Source organism: Misgurnus anguillicaudatus, chromosome 5 (genome assembly GCF_027580225.2).
Source record: "Misgurnus anguillicaudatus chromosome 5, ASM2758022v2, whole genome shotgun sequence".
Lineage (NCBI taxonomy): Eukaryota > Metazoa > Chordata > Actinopteri > Cypriniformes > Cobitidae > Misgurnus > Misgurnus anguillicaudatus.
In genome coordinates, this window is record NC_073341.2 from 13,356,793 (window position 1) to 13,377,504 (window position 20,712).

At 39.2% G+C, this 20,712-nt stretch overlaps 1 protein-coding gene across 2 annotated transcripts in view; it reads right to left on the reverse strand.

Annotated features, from left to right (window-relative positions):
- Positions 1–18,962: 18,962 nt before the first annotated feature.
- Positions 18,963–20,712, reverse strand: part of nr6a1a (nuclear receptor subfamily 6, group A, member 1a) — a 113,563-nt gene continuing 111,813 nt past the window's right edge. For both annotated transcript variants that reach the window (XM_055168135.2, XM_055168136.2), the window contains 2 exons: positions 20,435–20,587; positions 18,963–20,358 (listed from right to left, as the gene is read on the reverse strand). In XM_055168135.2, coding sequence (XP_055024110.1) covers positions 20,222–20,358; positions 20,435–20,587 — 290 coding nt within the window. In that variant the 3' untranslated portion in view covers positions 18,963–20,221. The remainder of the gene's footprint in view (positions 20,359–20,434; positions 20,588–20,712) is intronic.

A 20,712-nucleotide genomic window follows, 5' to 3' on the forward strand; every position in this document is an offset into this window, starting at 1 on the left:
GATATTTTGAAGAATGTTTGTGCAATGCAGATCTGGGACACCAAAAAAAGTAGGAAAAATCTCATTCACACAGTACTTTGGTCCGAAAAAATTTTCTTAAAATTGGCAGAGAGGCTTCTGTGTGAACATAAACACGTTCCGTAAATGTTCTGGGATCGCTCCCATAAACGGGACCTAGTAACATTGCCGTAACATTTCCGGAAAGCATTCTAGAAACAATGCCATAAGGGGCGTACTGTAGTCAGGACGCTTGTGACGACGCAACAAGAAGTCAATGTTCATCACTTTGACACTGGGGGAATTAAATAAAGATTAACAATCACAAGAAATGTCTGCAAACAGACTAAAACAGAGATCCAGGAGCGCCTTACTGTCCGCGCTGAAATCATTCACCTGCATAGAAAAGTGTGTCACATGCACCTTATGATCATATCATAAACAAAGATGCACACGCGTGGTTTCCCGGGAGAGAAATCACAGATTATAAGCAAACTTCAGACACTGCAGGAAAACCATGTGTAGGAGATTAAATACGTCACGTCTCTACGGGACTTTCAGCTTGCCAAAGCAGTTAATTTCACATTCAAAATGCACTACAACTACCAAAACACTTTATTCAGGTCTCAAATCAACTCATTCCTTCAGAACACTAGCAAAGGTTGACAGCCGACAAACACACTTTGTTACCCACAAAACAATGACCTAAAAACACAAACAACATGTAGCATTATACAATGTTTTCTCTGTTTATAATTCACTGCAATATATGTTACTTGAATGAATCAGACATGATGCAGAATTCTTCAATATTTTAAGTAGTTATTTTTATTTTTTTGCACTGAGTAAAAAAGAATTTGTATACACACCATCCACTGATACAGATACAATGGTAATGCTAATATACTCTGTCTTCTTCATTTAGCCAATTGTTTTATAGAATTTATTTTTAAGATTTAAAATATATTTTATTACAGTTTTTTACAGACACTAGGACACGTTTCTCAATACTTAGGTCATTTTTGCAAAACTCTTCACACAGTAAGCAGAACAGAAGTCTATGTGGGCTAAACTGAGGATCAATTATCATTGCTTTGGCACAAAATGCATTCAATAACTACGTCTCTTAAATTTCATGAATTCTTTTCTCACTCAGACAACACTGCCAAAACACTTTATACATACAGGCCAAGACAGTAATTTGCTACATTTCTACTTAATATTTAAATGAAATATATTTTAAATCTTAAAATTAAATGCTATAAAAACTATTGGACAATTGGTCCAGCCACAACGGTCCATAGCCGAGTAAATTAGCATTACTATTGTATCTATCTGTATCACTAGATTGTGTGCATACAAAGTCTTGCATTTTGGAACTATGCAGTGGAAAAGAATATACTAAATAAAATATTGACGAATTCTGCATCATGTCTGATTCATTCCAGTAACATATATTGCAGTGAATTATAAACAGATATGTGTCCTTGATTTACACAAGAAAACACTGTATAATGCTATATGTTGTTAGTGTTTTTCAGGTCATTGTTTTGTAGGTGACAAAGTGTGTTTGTTGGCTGTCAACCTTTGCTAGTGTTCTGGAAGAATGAGTTGATTTGAGACCTCAATAAAGTGTTTTGGTAGTTGTAGTGCATTTTGAATATGAAATGAACTGCTTTGCCAAGCTGAAAGTTTGTTAGGAGAACTGTGTGAAGAGTTTTTCAAAAGTAACCTAGGTATTGAGAAATGTGTCCTAGCGTCTGTAAAAAACTGTAAAATATTACTGTAGAAATGTAGCAAATTGCTGTCTTATTCAGTTTTGTAATATGTTATTGTTTCGAACATAAGCTTAACAGTTTTGAAAACAGTATGTAAGCATGTGCAAATTGGCATGTATGTATAAAGAGTTTTGGCAGTTGTGTCTGAGTGAGAAAAGAATTCATGAAATTTGAGAGACGTAGTCATTGAATGCATTTTGTGCCAAAGCAATGATACTTGATCCGCAGTTTAGCCCACATAGACTTCTGTTGTGCTCACTGTGTGAAGAGTTTTGCAAAAGTGACCTAAAGTATTGAGAAATGTGTCCTAGCGTCTGTAAAAACTGTATGCGTGTTTGATTTGAAAGCTTAGTTTGATTTTCAGTACAGGTTTAGGGTTTAGAATGAATTGTTCGATTCTGTGAGTCACAGGTTCTGTGAATTTAGTTTCACAATTTGGATTTTTGTTTAAGGTTTTGAGAAAATGAGTGATGGTTCAAAAAAATGTGTTTTAGCAATTCAGAAAAACTGTAAGATCGTTTGGGGTGGTCGAATCAAGATCATGATCTTTTAACGAAAAATCGTGCAGCTCTAGTGTGAATGAATGCACAGATTCTGGAAAATCATTGGCAGTGTGAATGAACCAAAAGTCAAACGATCCCCGATAAATCCCAAAAGCGTTTTCCGTAATCTCTGTGTAAAAAGGGCTCAACTGAATGATGCCTCTCATTTGTTTGGTTACGAACCTTCTAAAACTCTTCTTTTGTGTTCAGCAGAACAAATAAATTTATATAGGTTTAAAACAACTTGAGGGTGAGTAAATCATCACAAAATTTTCATTTTTTGGTATCCCTTTAAGGATGATCTACACAGTTTCATACAAGAGGTCCCAAATAGTACACACATTACACATTTACATTTTTACTCAACAATTGCGTTGTTGTCATTTTTTGATATGACAAATAACGTGTAAATTTGGGAAATCAGTGGAGGAACAGTCATTGCTACAACTTGTGATCTTTAGATCCTGTAGATTTTCATATATGTAGTTTTGAAAAGTACAATTTGCTTTTACATCATTGTTACTATTTTATATAATGTTAGAAAGATTTAAGTGCATGCCTATTGCTGTTGCAAATCAGTGATAAAAAAATCTCTTTTAGGGAGTGTTTCATGTGATATCTGATAAAAAGACAATATTAAGTAAAGAGTGCTGAATATACTGCAAGTTACCAGGTGAAGTGCTCACCCTGTTTTGTATAGTGTGACCTTGAGGGCTAAACATTGCTCAAAAGACGCACAGATATAAAACAGAAATGAAAGCCCATTCACATCCCCTGCATTTCACACAGTTGTACACCAAACACAGGATTATCGCTGCCTGTGCTCACACACACACACACAGACACACCTGGCATCGTATTTTGTATGCTAGTTGGAGCTGAAAGTGGGCTGCAGATCTTCAGCCTTGGGGAGGGGGGTCGGTAGTGAAGGCCAGATATGACAGGGGCTCATCTACAGAGCAGATTTAATAGAATGCAAAGAGGAGGGGCATGAGGAAGATGTTGTTTGGCCGTAGCTTGTCGATTGGCCTTGAGAAGCGAGTTAACTGCCCCGCACCCCTGACCGCCAGAAGAAAAGTGATGTAAATGCTGACAGGCAAGAACCAAAACCCAAAGACAACATGGACAGAGAGGTCAGAGGTGAAAAAGCTTGTTCTTCCTCTCGCTCTGGCCACAACTGTCCTTGTCTGGTTAAAGAAACAAGACGGTTAGATGCAGAAATCGACAGATGCTCAATGCTAAGAATAGACACATTGATGCATTAAGCATTGTTTTTATTAAGCTTTTGCATTGAATTTAAAGGCATAGTTCATCCCAAACAAAAATATTTCAAAATAGCGAAAAGCTGTCTTTTGTCAGTTAGGAAAATGTTTTTTGGAATATCTATTATTTTTGGCAAAACCATGATTTTACTACAGTAACGATGGTTATTTTGTACTAACCAAGTTTAACTATAACCGTGATTTATTTGTTTTTTACTGTATAATTTTTGTAAGGTGTGCATAAAGATCTAAAAGATCTCTTTTAGTATAATGAAAATAATGACTGAGGCCTTTTAGCTCAAAAAACAACAACATATTATAAAAGCTGTTGATACACTGATGCTAAGGTAGCGTGCACACCAAAGCGTTTACGCCAGCAGCCGGCTTATGTTTTTTAATTGTTTTCAATAGAGTGCAAAAATGTCCAACTTTAGGCGAAAAGCTCAGTTTGTCCAATCACAATGGAGGAGGGGCGGGACAAATATTATAACAACCAATCACCATGTTGTTCAACAACTGATAAACAAAGCATTACTTTTAGCTTAGCCAAAAAAAGCACTGGCAAGTGCCCAGAGTCAGCGTCCGCCGGCGTTTTCAGACGCGTTTAAAGTTTAAACAACATGCTACCTGTGACGAGACTGACAGGTTAGGTTCCATTTGCAACTCTTTATTGATGTTATCAAGTAGCAAACAACAATAAACAAAGGGCACATCCAAGTAATCATAAACGTTTAACAGACCAGGTTCGGGGCAGGCGGCAATCACTCATAAACGTAAATCAGTCCAAGATCGGGGCAGGCAGAAAGCAGTCGTAGTCGTTATCCAGTCCAAGTTCAGGGCAGGCGGCAAGAATCAATAAACCAAGAGACAGTCCAATATAACACCAGGAAATCAAACACGGGTACACACAGGGAAAACGCTCAGTAATGCTGCTAGGGCAAACAAGACTTCGCAAAGTACAAGTGGCAGAGTCCCAGGTTAAATAGACCCGCTGATACGCTGCAGCTGGTGTGTAATCAGCGGGTCACAGTGCATGATGGGGAATGTAGTCAATACTCGGGTGAATGAGAAGTACCGGGAGCGTTGGCGCTGACATCCCCCCCTGCGAGCGGCTCCAGACGCGGGAAGTGTTCTTTCGAGGACGACCTCTCCTCGGGGCCATACCCCTCCCAGTTGACGAGGTACTGCAGGTTGGAGCCCTGACGTCTGGAGTCCAGCAGCTCGCTGACCAGATAGGCCTCTTCTCCGTCCACCATGATGGGAGGGGGCCCTGATCCTCCAGAATCTACAGCCGCTCCCGGGTCCTCGGCAGGTTTTAACAGCGAAACATGGAAAGTGGGAGAGATACGGTAATTAGGGGGGAGATCAAGACGGTAGGAGACAGGATTAACTTGTTTCAAAATTTTAAAAGGACCAACATACCTGGGACTCAACTTTTTGCAGGGGAGACGAAGTTTCAGGTCTCTGGACGAGATCCAAACCATCTGACCAGGTTCGTAGTTGGGTTCTGGGGTTCTATGGCGATCTGCTTTTTCCTTGACATTATTGATGGCTCGAGACAGATGAACGTGAGCTTCTTGCCAGGTTTCTTGACTTCGAGTGAACCATGCATCAATGGCCGGGATGTCTGCGAGTTCCTCGTCCCAGGTAAAGATGGGCGGCTGGTATCCCAGGACGCATTGGTATGGAGTGAGACCCGTGGAAGTTTTCTTAAGGTAATTCTGTGCATATTCCGCCCAAGGTAGGAAGCGACACCAGTCATGCTGATTCTTGTGACAGTAAACTCTGAGAAACTTAGTTAATTCTTGATTAAGACGTTCAACTTGACCATTGGATTGTGGGTGATAACCGGATGTAAGACTGATGTTGATGTTTAGAGCTTTGAAGAATGCTTTCCATACCTTGGACGTGAATTGCGGTCCCCGGTCAGATACGATGTCCTCAGGAAGTCCGTAATACCGGAACACACAATGCAGCAGCTGTTCAGCGGTTTCCATGGCGGATGGCAGCTTGGGCAGAGGGATAAAACGACATGCTTTAGAGAAACGATCAATGACAGAAAGTACCACTGTGTTACCATCAGACCTGGGCAGATCCGTCACAAAATCCACCGCTATGTGAGACCATGGTCTCTGTGGGATCACAAGGGGTTGGAGGAGACCAGCTGGGTTCTGGTGTGGGGTTTTACTGGCTGCGCAAGCCGTACAGGCGTTCACCACCGCGCTGACATCAGGTAACATGGATTGCCACCAAAACTTGTTCTTCAGCATCACCAAAGTAGAGTTAATGCCCGGGTGCCCAGAAGAGAGAGATGTGTGTACCCATTGAATGACCTGCTTCCTGTGAGAAGGAGGAACGTAAGTACGGTCTGCAGGGCATTCCGCTGGTGGTGGGTTAGCATTGTTGAGCTGGTTTATTTCTTGCATAAGGTTCCACTGAACAGGAGCTACAATGAGGGAGGGTGGGATGATGGGCTCGGAACAAACAGGCTGGGGTGAAGAATCAAAGATACGTGATAATGCATCTGCTTTGGTGTTTTTGGATCCAGGTCGGTATGTGATAGTAAATTGAAATCTAGTGAAGAACAGAGCCCACCTTGCTTGCCGGGTATTGAGACGTTTGGCAGATTGTAAATATTCCAGGTTGCGATGGTCTGTGAGAATCAAGAAAGGGTGTTTGGCGCCCTCTAGCCAATGCCGCCATTCTTCCAAGGCCGCCTTCATAGCCAAAAGCTCTCTGTTACCCACATCATAATTTCTCTCAGCAGGATTCAGTTTTCTTGAATAGAAAGCACAAGGGTAAACTTTGCCTGGGTTACCTTGTTTCTGTGATAATACCGCGCCCACTCCAGAATTCGAGGCATCCACCTCGACTATGAAAGGCTTCTCGGGATCTGGATGATGCAGAATGGGAGCTGAAGTAAAACGGGTCTTGAGGTCACTGAAGGCAGCTTCGGCTTCCGGGTTCCATGAGAGCTTGTGATTGGACTTGTGCACAAGTGAAGTTAAAGGGGCAGCAACAATACTGAAATTCTTGATAAATCTTCTGTAAAAATTAGCGAATCCCAGAAATCTTTGGAGTTCCTTTACCGTAGTAGGTTTGGGCCACTGTAGAACTGACTCCACCTTCTTTTCATCCATAGCCACCCCGTCTGGACTTATGATATACCCCAGGAAGGACGTAGAGGACTGGTGAAACTCACATTTTTCTGCTTTCACGTAGAGCTGGTGTTCAATGAGGCGTTGGAGAACAGTTCTGACATGTACCACATGTTGTTCTAGAGAATCAGAATAAATTAGAATGTCATCTATGTAGACAATCACAAATCGGTTAAGCATGTCCCGGAGAACATCATTAATAAAGGACTGGAACACGGACGGACTGTTAGATAGACCGAAGGGCATCACCAAGTATTCATAGTGACCATCACTAGTGGAGAATGCAGTTTTCCATTCATCCCCTTCACGAATACGAATCAGGTTGTAAGCACTACGAAGGTCCAACTTGCTGTAGATCTTAGCACTGCGTAGTTGTTCCAAAGCAGCTGGTACTAGGGGTAATGGATAGCGGAACTTTACTGTGATGTCATTCAGGCCCCGATAATCAATACATGGTCTAAGACTGCCATCTTTCTTGCCCACGAAGAAAAACCCTGCAGAGGCTGGTGACGTAGAATGACGTATGAAGCCCTTCTCAAGTTCTTCTGCGATGTATTTCTTCATGGCTTGTTGTTCTGGTTCTGATAGAGGAAAGATGCGTCCTCTAGGTGGCACCGCATCGGGTAACAGCTCAATAGCACAATCACTGGTTCGATGAGGTGGTAACTGTGTGGCTTTGATCTTGCTGAATGCAATGGCAAGATCTGAATACTCGTGGGGAACATTATCAGGTAAACTGGGTACTGGATTAATTTGTGACGTGCAGACAGAAAGATCAGGTGACTTATTCAAACAGGATTTCATACACTTATCACTCCACTTCAGAATGCTCTTTTCCTTCCAGGAAACGAGTGGGTTGTGTAAATGCAACCAGGGGAATCCCAGAATGACTGGATTGTGAGGAGATGATATGACGTAAAAGACAATCTCTTCCGTGTGGTCGTGTTCGGTAACAAGTGTGATGCTTTGAGTGATGTGCGTGACGTGACCGGTGCCCAATGGTCGTCCGTCTAACGCTGCGATAGAGAGAGGGGGTACACAAGGGGTTACAGAGATTCCATGAGACTTTACTAATCCCGTGTCAATAAAGTTTCCCGCAGCCCCAGAATCAAGCAATGCTTTGGTATTGAATTTACTATGTTGCCATGACAACGAGACCGAAACTTCCATACATTCAAATGTAGTAGATGGTATAGATGCACTCACCCGACCTAGGCGTGTCTGAGCTGGTCGTGAGGGACAGACAGCAAGGACATGGCCAGCTTCACCACAATACAGGCATAGACGTTGACGAAAACGGCGTTCTCTCTCATCCGCCGTGAGACGTGCTCTACCCACTTGCATGGGTTCACTCGTATCTGGTGAGGGTGCTGAATGAGTCGTGTGAGTCTCAACTACTCGGACTGGTCTGCGACTGCGTACTAAATTATCCACTCGTATTGACAGCTTGACGAATTCATCAAAACTCCTCCCTTCGTCACGGCAGGCTAACTCGGACTGTAACTCTTGACTTAGACCTTGGCGAAACAATGTCTTCAAGGTATCTTCAACCCAGTTGGTCTGTGCAGCGAGTGTGCGGAAGGTCAGAGCGAATTCGGCCGCTGAGCGGCGCCCCTGTCTAAGGGAGAGTAGTTGTTCACCTGGGTCTCGACCTCCTGCTGGGTGTTCAAACACAGCTCGCATGGTGCTCTTAAACTCATCAAAGGTACTTTGGTTAAAGTTGCCAGCTGCCCATAATGCCGTAGCCCACTCTAATGCTTTCCCAGTAAGCAAAGAACAAATCAATGAGATTTTACTAACCTCCGTGGTGTAAATGTGGAGTTGTTGGGCGATGAAAAGCTCACACTGCATGAGAAAGCCTTTACATCGATCTGGGGTGCCATCAAACTTTTCAGGGAATGCCAGACGGGGTGTAACTGAAGCCGGAGGCGTGGCTATGGGTCGAGGTGGAGGAGGCGTGGGAACTGGTGTAGCGGCGTTGTTAGCGGATGTAGCTAAGCTCTGCACAGAGCGAACTAATTCCTCCGTGAGAGATGTCAGTCGGACTAACTGATGTTGATGAGCCGCCAGGATGTTTGCTTGTGTGGACAGCTCACCTGTAAGCTGTGCCACGGTTGCTGGAGCCTGTGGAGGCGAAGTCTTCTGTGACGAGACTGACAGGTTAGGTTCCATTTGCAACTCTTTATTGATGTTATCAAGTAGCAAACAACAATAAACAAAGGGCACATCCAAGTAATCATAAACGTTTAACAGACCAGGTTCGGGGCAGGCGGCAATCACTCATAAACGTAAATCAGTCCAAGATCGGGGCAGGCAGAAAGCAGTCGTAGTCGTTATCCAGTCCAAGTTCAGGGCAGGCGGCAAGAATCAATAAACCAAGAGACAGTCCAATATAACACCAGGAAATCAAACACGGGTACACACAGGGAAAACGCTCAGTAATGCTGCTAGGGCAAACAAGACTTCGCAAAGTACAAGTGGCAGAGTCCCAGGTTAAATAGACCCGCTGATACGCTGCAGCTGGTGTGTAATCAGCGGGTCACAGTGCATGATGGGGAATGTAGTCAATACTCGGGTGAATGAGAAGTACCGGGAGCGTTGGCGCTGACATCCGTCACACTACCTAAAACACAGACTGAAATTTAATATTTAACTTATTACAACATATTCACCCGACATTCAAATTAATGTAAATGACGTTAATGTCATTGTTTTTTTCTTTGTTGTCTTGTCTCTTTAATCTAGCATTGATTATAGTTACATGTGTAACTTGGTGATGTTTTGGAATGACATGAAGGTGAGCAGAAGACCAAATTTTCATCTTTGGAGGAACTCTTTAAAGGGGACATTTCTTTTTTAAGATGTCAAATAAATATTTGGTGTCCCCAGAGTACATATGTAAAATTTTAGCTCAAAATATCATATAGATTATAGCATTTATTATAGCATGTTAAAATTTCCACTTTGTAAGTGTGAGCAAAAATGTGCTTTTTTGGGTGCGTCTTTTAAAATGCAAATTAGTTTATTTCCATGCTAAATGGCACTGTCGTGGTTGGATAGTGCAGATTAGGGGGTATTATTATAAAAAGTTTCCTTTCTGACATCACAAGGGGAGACAGCTTTCAACTAGCTATTTTTTTCACATGCTTGCAGAGAAGTTTAGCAAAACTAAGTTACTGGATTGATCTTTTTCACATTTTCTAGCTTGATAGAAGCACTGGGGACCCAATTATAGCACTTAAATATGAAAAAAGTCAGATTTTCATGATATGTTCCCTTTAAGCACCTCAAATGAACTTTTTATTGAGTCAGCATTAATTGAGATGGGTCAGGAAAGTAAGATTGTTTTGTCTTTGTGGCAGGATGACTGTCGTGTCATGTCTCCACACGAACGATAAGAAAATAATATATTTAGAAAACACTCATATCAAAGCCCAGTGCTATGATTTGTAAACAAACCACACATTTCACAGCGTGTCTTATGTCCATAAAAAGTAACATGGCACTTTTTACAGAATATCAATCTAATTATTAGTTATTGATATCAATTTGTAAGAACTAAAACTCACTTTTAACTTCTCTCTTTCACCTGCAATGGTTTAAAGATTCACATAGACTCCTGCTTGTGACCCACAGTTCTTCTCATGGAATAAGTTTTCCTATATGTTTTCTGCTGTCTTAAAGACCATTCAGAAATTATATCACGAATTAGAAATAATAGATTCATATACATGTGTCATCTTAAAGTGAACTGACTTCACACATCAATAAAGACATTACATGATGCCATAGAAAAACTGTTTTTGGTGAACATGAATTTGTTGCATTAATCTGTGTCATTTATGCAACTTACAATTTTTTATCTTGACAAGAGATGAGTTGCTACAACTTATAAATTGAAGTACATATATAACTATACTTTTAATTATACTAAGGTATAACAAGGTATAATCTCTAGTCAAGATAAATAATAGGAAGTTGAAATGACTTGTTTAAACAAAACAATTTAAGGCAGCAAAGATAAATTACTGGAAAAAATGACACATACAGCGAGGAAAATAAGTATTTGACACATCAGCATTTTTATCAGTAAGGGGATTTCTAAGTGGGCTATTGACACAAAATTTCCACCACATGTAGCCATCAAGCCAAATATTGAATTCATACAAAGAAATCAGATCATTTAAGTATACAAGTTGAGTCATAATAAATAAAGTGAAATGACACAGGGAATAAGTATTGAACACATGAAGAGATCAAGGTGCTAAATGGCATATAAAGCCAGGTGATCACCTGAAATCTGCCAGAATTGAGAGAGAAACCCTGCCCCCTATCAGTACTAATTGATATCAGCTGCTTTAGTCCTAATTGATGGCCTATAATGGCTTCTCCTTACCCAGGAGGCACACAGGAAAGACTTCATGATGGGAAAAAGCAAAAAACTCTCTCAAGATCTTCGTAAACTTATTGTTGAATGGGGGAATGGTTATAGGCACATTTCGAGAATGCTGAATGTTCCTGTGAGCACTGTGGGGGCTTATATTCAGAAATGGAAAAAGCATCACTTCACCATAAACCGGACACAATCAGGTGCTCCACGTAAGATCCCTGTTCGAGGAGTCCAAAGAATAATTAGGAAAGTTTTCCAAGAACCACTCGGGCAGAACTTCAGGAAGACCTTGCATCAGCAGTCACTGTTGTTTCAAAGAAAACTATAAGCAATGCACTGAAGAGACCCCATTGCTGAACAAAAAGCATGTTGAGGCTTGGTTAAAGTTTGCGAAAGAGCACTTGGAGAAGCCAGTGGATTATTGGGAGACTATAGTATGGTCAGATGAAAGCAAAATTGAACTTTTTGGCAGCCATTCTACACACCATGTTTGGAGAAGAAATGGCACTGCCTACCACCCCAAGAACACCATACCAACAGTTAAGTATGGGGGTGGAAGAATCATGGCTTTTCAGCCAAGGGTACTGGCAGACTTCATATTATTGAAGGCAGGATGAATGGAGAAATGTACCGGGACATTCTGGGTAAAAATCTGCTGCCATCTACCAGAAAGTTGAAAATAAAAAGAGGGTGGACATTTCAGCAAGACAATGATCCCAAACACAAGGCGAAGGAAACAATGAAGTGGTCAGTCAATCACCTGACCTTAATCCCATAGAAAATATATGGAGAGAACTGAAGATGAAAGTTCATAAAAGAGGCCTAAGGAACCTTCAAGATTTAAAGACCATTTGTGTAGAAGAATGGGCCAGAATCACTTCTGAGCAATACAGACGACTGGTCTCTCCATACAAGAGGAGTCTAGAAGCTGTAATCACAAACAAAGGCTTTTCTATAAATTATTAAATAAATTGTGTTCAGTACTTATTCCCTGTGTCATTTCACTTTATTTATTATGACTCAACTTGTATACTTAAATGTTCTGATTTCTTTGTATGAATTCAATATTTGGCTATTAATGAAATTAAGTTTATGTCATATTGTTGCAACATCTGCGTCCCAGTGTGCACTGCAGCTGGTTGAGAACTAACAACAGAATATTATAGCATTACTGTTCTCATTTTGTATTTTAAAATATATTTTAAGTATAATACTGTCTACAAAATTCCTTATATTCAACACAATTTATTTGCAAGATATAGATATAACCTTAAAAACCAGCCGAGTCAGAGAGTGAGACCCATATTCGCTGCCTCTTTTTGTCAAATGTGTGTTTATACAACCTACAGAGTCCTGAGCTCAGTGAGGCAGCACTATCAGTGTATAAATATTATTCATTCTGCAGTGATGGACTCTTTGTGTAATATATTTCAAGTTTCATTAGAGCTGGATTGATGAGAACCTTTACAGAGGTGGCGTTGGGTGTCTGTTTACATTTACATGACAAAACTCCAGTGTGTTTGTCAATATCAAACTGGAAAACTGATTACTTGATGGGGTCAAGCTCAGCTCCGTTACTGAGGAACAGAATTTGCTGACTTGTAAGTAAAGATATCAGCTCAATCTTAAGGGGAGGAGTTTAGACAAATACAATTCAATCACCTCTTTATGACTATCAACTGACTGCTTTGTTGGGAGTTTTAAATGGGCCTGAAACTTTTAACAAATAAAAACATTCTCAGAAGGTCAAACTTAATATTATGAGAAAATAAATTTTTCATTTAATGGTAACACTTTACAATAAGGTTGTATTTGTTAACAATAGGCTATAAACTAACAATGTGCAATACCTCTACAGCATTTATTAATCATAGTTCATGTTAATTTCAGCATTTACAAATACTTTTATTGAAATATAAAGTTGTAACTGCAACAAAAGTTAATGAACAATTGTGACCCTGAACCACAAAACCAGTCATATGCAAGTAGCACGGGTATATTTGTAGCCAACTATACACTGTATGGGTCAAAATAATAGATTTTTCTTTTATGCCAAAAATCATTAGGATATTAAGTAAAGATCATGTTCAATTAAGATTTTCCTACGATAAATATATCAAAACTTTATTTGTCATTAGTAATATGTGTAGCTAAGGACTTAATTTGGACAACTTTAAAGGCGATTTCTCAATATTTCGATTTTTTTGCACACTCAAATTAGATTTTCAAATAGTTGTATATCGGCCAAATAGTGCCGTATCTTAAAAAAACATACATCAAAGGAAAGCTTATTTTTCATCTTTTAGATAATGTATAATTCTCAATTTCAGAAAATTTACCCGTATGACTGTTTTGTGGTCCATTATTGCATTAACTAATATGAACAAATGTATTGACATTGACAAAGATTAATAAATGCTAAAAAACTGCATTGCTCATTCCTAGTTTATGTAAGCTAATGTTAACAAATACAACCTGATTGTAAAGTGTTACAGATGTAACTTTTAAGAGGTTTGCAAACTTACTAAAGTAGTTAAAAACCCAGATTTATGTAATTTTGAAATCAAAATAAAAAAACACAATATTTAAAAATGCCACAATGAGTAACAGGACTGCACATTCAAACTGAACAAATCAGTAATAGAGTTGATGGTAACAATTTTACTATCACGCTGGGTAAATTTTACTCTGGACAACAAAAGTTTATTGTACATATAATACAATTGTTTAACATATTGTAAAATTTATCACAACAAAAAAGTGTTTTAAAAAGGACTGCATTGTGTGTTATAATAGGAATAACGTATAGGCAGCCGGTTGTTATTGCAGAAATAAGCCCAGACAGTGTGACCTTGTATCACACTGAAAGGGCTGTTATTTCGTGACAACAACCCTGCGTTGGTTTGTGCCCTGCTCAGCCCTACAGTTTAATATTACACAAAAAAATTATATATCTTTTAATAACATATATGACATTACATTTATACAATAATCAAAATGATAACTGTTAATACAATATCAGAGGAAATATTGAATTCATAAAAAGAAATTAGAACATTTAAGTATACAAGTTGAGTCATAATAAATAAAGTGAAATGACACAGGGAATAAGTATTGAACACATGAAGAGAACAAGGTGCAAAATGGCATATAAAGCCTTGTGATCACCTGAAATCTGTCAGTATTGAGAGAGAGAAACCCTGCCCCCTATCACTACTAATTGATATCAGCTGCTTTAGTCCTAATTGATGGCCTATAAAGGCTTCTCAATACCCAGGAGGCACACAGGAAAGACTTCATGATGGGTAAAAGCAAAGAACTCTCTCAAGATCTTCATAATCTTACCGTTGAAAAGTATTTTGATGGGAATGGTTATAGGCGCATTTCCAGAATGCTGAATGTTCCTGTGAGCACTGTGGGGGCCATTATCCGGTAATGGAAAAGGCATCACTTCACCATAAACAGGCCACGTAAGATCCCTGTCTGAGGAGTCCAAAGAATAATCAGGAGAGTTCTCCAAGAGCCAAAACCACTCTGGCAGAACTTCAGGAAGACCTTGCATCAGCAGGTACTGTTGTTTCAAAGAAAACTATAAGCAATGCAATATTGGGAGACCATAGTATGGTCAGATGAAAGCAAAATTAAACTTTTTAGCAGTCATTCTACACACCATGTTTGGAAAAGAAATGGCACTGCCGATCACCCCAAGAACACTATACCAACAGTTAAGTTTGGGAGTGGAAGCATCATGGTTTGGGGCTGTTTTTCAGCAAGGGGTACTGGCAGACTTCATATTGTTGAAGGCAGGATGAATGGAGAAATGTACCGGGACATTCTGGATAAAAAACTGCTGCCATCTACCAGAAAGTTGAAAATGAAAAGGGGGTGGACATTTTAGAAAGACGATGATCCCAAACACAAGGCCAAGGAAACAATGAAGTGGTCAGTCAATCAAATGACCTAAATCCCTTAGAAAATCTATGGAGAGAACTGAAGATCAAATCTTTGAGCTTTATACACCATTTGTGTGGAAGAATGGGCCAGAATCACTCCTGAGCAATGCAGACGACTGGTCTCTCCATACAAGAGGCGTCTAGAAGCTGTAATCACCAACAAAGGATTTCTACAAAGTATTAAATAAAGTGTGTTCAATACTTATTCACTGTGTCATTTCACTTTATTTATTATGACTCAACTTGTATACTTAAATGTTCTGATTTCTTTGTATGAATTCAACATTTGACTTGATGGCAACATCTGGTGGAAATAGCCCACTTAGAAATCCCCTTACTGATAAAAATGCTGATGTGTCAAATACTTGTTACAACAAACCCTCATGTTTGCACTCCTGTCACTTTGGTGTAATTGTATGATAACAGTAAGTCCCACAAACAAACTTTAAGTGTTCATTTGTAGCAGAGATTTGTGTGTGTGTTGATTGTGTAAAAAATTATTAATCTAACTTATTTTTTAATGATAAAGTTTAAAGTCAAAAAGTGGTAGGTTGTGCCCCGCTCTCTTTCTACCTGTCAAAATAATTTGCAGCATCCAGGTTACAGTGTTATTAGAATCTGTTGCAACTGGCCAATCAGAATCAAGCATTCCAATGAGCCGTGTAATAAACAGTATTGTAATCTAGCAGCGTAATATCGTATTCTAAAAATTTCATGTCATTTTAAATATTATAAAACAGCATTTTATTATATTTAATTAGTTATATTTACATTTTAATTATATTTAAAATGAACATATTCCTTAAAGCTATTTTTCTTAAATTGGATATCACTTTACTGATACAATAATCAATGAAACGAGACCCTGTCTGAAATCCAGGTTAAAGTCTTATAATCTAATGATGAGGTTAGGAACATCAAAGTTTGATTTCAATCATTGGTTTCAATCTTTCACATGATCTTACTCAGTCAATATTAAATATATAAAGGTTATATTTTTTACAGAATGTTCTTTACATTATGTAAGAAATCACAAATAAAAAATGACTTTAGATGGGTTTTACAGGCAGGACTACAAATGCTCAGAAGTGACAAGACCAGCCAAACACAGTTTCACAGTTGCATAAGATTCACATTTATTTGGTTTCAAGTTCTAAAACATCCTAAACATGCTTTTATAACACGTATGGGTCACATTCTTCACAGGTAGTAAAAGTCAGCGAGGCAGAGGAAGAGGCTTTTGACGTGGGTTAGGAAAAACACCTCAGACAAAACTCCCAAAACCACACAGACACAAAACATTCAAGTCACATTTCACTTAAAAGGAGGTCACCTTGTAAGCTTAGCAATGTAACAGTGTTGTTAACACAGCGAGTGCTGATGATTTTTGGTAGCGTGTCTATTCCCTGAGATATCACCCATGCGTTAAAACCTCTCATCTGGCTCTTAATGGTGAGCTCAAGCCCCAACATTCACCATGTTTCTTCTTATATTAAAATCCCCATTTGATTAACAATAATTGCACAGAGGAAAGTTCCTCTGTCTATGAAGTCTCATGTTAAACAGCACTTTGATAGTCTTTCAATAACCAATCAGTATACCCGTAACAATCAAGTGAAAGAAATCCGATTGGCTGAAAAGCGTTAAAGTAATCAAAGGTTACAATGAATTGACAAAATGTAAACAGTTGAGAAAAAACATTGTATCGACAAAAAAATACATTCTTCATGAAAACAATTTACATACAGTGTTCACAACTATAAATATAATACTGAGAACAATGTTATAATTGCACTGAGAAACGGTCTTCATTGAAGAGTGAAGTAAACGCACTACGCAGCATTTGATGTAAATATGAGGAACAATTAACGGTAAACATATTGTTAGCCAGAAACTAGATATATGAAAACATGAAAACTATATTCTTATCTCAATCTCTGAAGGTTACAAAATGGGGTGAGTGGTGCTATGAAACCAATAAATAATGATTAACACCTTTTCCTTAATGAAAGCACGCAAAATGATATCACACAAGAGGTAGTTTCAATGTAGAAATGTGAAAAGAAAATGTATAAAAAGAAACAAATGAAATATGAAGGAAAACACGAAACAAATAGGCCTAAATGGAAATTGGCTCATTTATGGATCAGATGTAAGGTCTGTAAAGTTGTTTTGAAGGTACTGTTTTGAAGCAAAATCAAAAAGTCCCGAGTTCCTTTTAGAGAATCAGGACGATATTCCCGACTATCCGTCAAATATGACGACAAACTGGGCGATTTCAAAACAAACTCAGTACGTAGAGTTAACGGCAACATTCACGAAGGCTGATGTTTATAGCAGCGTCATCTGCAAAATGAACCTTTGTTCTAGACACCTAAAGGTCTGTTCTTACGTGGGTGATGGCGTGTAAAACACATCCTATCGCGCTTTAGTTCACTGTGTTTTGGAGTTCTTACCTGTAACAAATACCTTCTGTATCATGAGTTTAGTCTATTATAAGAGTCAACATTTAGTTTGCCCACACTCCAAAACAAACTCCCACGAGAAAAGAAAACATTCACGATATCTACGAGTAAAAAAAATACAAAACGGAACGACGACGGGATACAAACAAATGCACTGCGGACTGGATGAAACAAAGCGTTTACAATTAAGGACACACGGACAGCGCTGTAGCATTTGACCTACGTGTAAGCATTTAAAAATCAGTTAACCATTAACACAAACCATTTGGTGGCATCTGCAAAGGCTTTGACAGAGATGCCGAAGTGTTGCCACCCGGCTTTAGCTGCACTTGTCATGCCTGAGACGGGGCGTTACCAGACTGAACGCGCATCTTTGGTATGGACCCCTAGAGTCATTGTCAGGTGCAAATATGTAAACATTACTCGACGCATAACTAACATGTTTGGAATGTCTGAAATGATGAGAGTTACAGCGAGCACATCCAGAGATGCCTTGGAAAAAACGAAAGAAAAGAAACTATCGACAATGTCCAGGGCATTTGATAGTTTGTCGTAGCTGGACTAGCTAGCATCTCAGTCAAGTTTTTATTTTATTTTTTTAATCGCTTTTATGGTAAAACTCATTGCATTTGATAATTAAAACCAAACCAAATACCCTTAAAACAACACCGTTTTGATAAAAAAAGAAACAAACAAAAAACATCTAAAAGGACCTACGATGTCCAGATTACTACAAACTACTAAAGCTACAAGTACACCAGTACTGAGATTTTCGTGAGCAACGGGGGTGTACTGTACTAAAAACGGTAACTTTACCCTGTTTAAAACGTGAGGGAAGGAACCAGCAGCAAGCTAGGCCTGAACTCGACTGCCTGCTCGGTGAGAAAATCCAATTTCTCCACGCAACAATTTCGATAATTCAAATAAATGCCCTTCATTGGAGTTCGAGATAATTTGGAAGAAAATTCGACCAAATTTTAACGAATAAATTACGACCACACTGTAAAAAAGTTGGTTCAACCTAAATAAGTAAGTTACCTATTTGCCCCAAAATTTTGTGTGAATTCAGCTTAAAAATTACCGAGGCCCTTATGTGACATTGGAGTAAAAAATCTAAAGTTTAGTTTCGCATGTGCACGTGAAACTATCGCGTGCGCATGTGAAACGTGAGCATGCAAAAGTTTCATGTGAGCATGCGATAGTTTCATGAGAGTACGCGAAACTAAACGCAGTAGTTTCATGTGCGCACACAATAGTTTCACGTGCGCACACAATAGTTTCACGTGCGCACGCGAAATTTTCACATGAGCACCCGATAGATTCACGTGAGCACGCAAAACTAAACGCGATAGTTTCACGTGCGCACCCGATAGTTTCACGTGCGCACCCGATTGTTTCACGTGCGCATGCGAAACTTAACTTTATTTAATTTTTGCTCCATGTCCCCTTAAAGGCTTCATAAAAAATATTAGTTAACATAATCAACTTTTTTTTAAACTAATCATTAAATTTGAATTAAAATTTTAAGAAAACCAGGTAACTTACTTTAAGTTGAACCAACAAATCTTTTTTACAGTGCAAGATATTCTGATTTCTGGCGAGAGGGCAGATCAGTTTTCACTTTCGAAAACGTACCTAGCATGCACATATTTTGCGTCTACTTTTTTAAATATCAAAGGTGTAGCTGCGTAATTACTACAATACTTCAATATCCTACACCCTTTCGTGAGCGCTCCCAACACGGGAACCAAATATCTGTGAAATGGTCGATTTCGATATAATTGACCACAATTCACAGTCTGACTCAGTGCAAACCGCATGGAGCGTGCAGTTCGATGTTGAAAATCATGTTAGCCTCGGACTAAGACTATCGTTTCAACATGGTTGAGCTAAGCACAGCGCTCACTTCCCCCGACTTTGCATAATACTTTGGTCGAAAAAAAAAGAAAAAAAGACAATATTAACAGACACATTCTGTTGTCAAGTAAAATCCTCAATTCGTCCCCAGCCTATGATTGTAAAAAAATACCGTACACATCTCTTTCGTGTAAACAATCACGCTCCCATCACAGCAATATTAAGGAAGATAAAAACCGCAGACGTGAATGGGTCTCAGTGACTACTGGCCGTGTTCGAAAATTGCTGTGCAATATAAATGCACGTCTTGTCTGTGAATAAAACGACAAAACGTTCTTTAAAAAAAAATTGAAGGCCTAATATCAACATTAACATCCGATCAGCCGGAGCATTGCGAATCAAGAAAGAGTTCGTAAGACATTTTCTTCCTGAGGTAGTTTTTCAATTAAACTATTTTTGTCCCTATCGCCCCCCCCTGAAAAAGCGAATAAATGTACAAAATAAAACCTAGTGGTAGATCTAATCTGATCAGTGGTTACACCGTCACATATCGCAGTTGGACTGAAGCGTGTGAAATCCACTGCGCTTTTTGTGCATTTCCATTTGAACAGAAACAGGTGCACAGTGTGGATCAACATACATTCAGCTCTGTCTGGTAATAAATAGAAAGAAAACAAAAAACAAAACTACACTAAACAAAATGCATAAAATAGTTTCTCGTCACATTCATCAGAAGAGTGGGGTACCCGGAGTCCCACTCCGAATAACACCCCGCCCCCGTGCAATAGATGGGAAGGGGTGTGTCGAAGGGGGGTAGGGTTAATTGGCGGGGGTGGTACCCTTAGTCACGCAGGGGGAGGAGCCTGTCTTGTAGTTGTTCAGACTTGACTTACAAGAGTGCAATACTGCCTTAAACAACAGGGGGAGCTGTTCCAAAGGAATATTGACCAACTTCCCTGAAAGACGAGGGGAGACAGGGTGAGTATTTCAATGCGTGCGATTAGGAAGTAGGTCATAATAAACATGCCATACCTGCAATACAGCGGATTTCTGGCAGACACATCATAATCTCAGGAAAGCGTTTAGGCTGGTGAGGGTACTTGTACTCGGTGTAGTCCTGACAAACGTACCAGTAACGCTTGTTTAGTTGCTCCAGCTGGGTCACATTGGTCAGACCCCGGATATCTGGACAAAAAGGAAAAAAAGAACGGCAATTCATTGCAATGCGAGAGGATTTTCACAAAGAGATAAAAAGCTACAACATAAGTAAGGAATAATTTATGACGGGCCGTTAAATTATTCAAAAATAA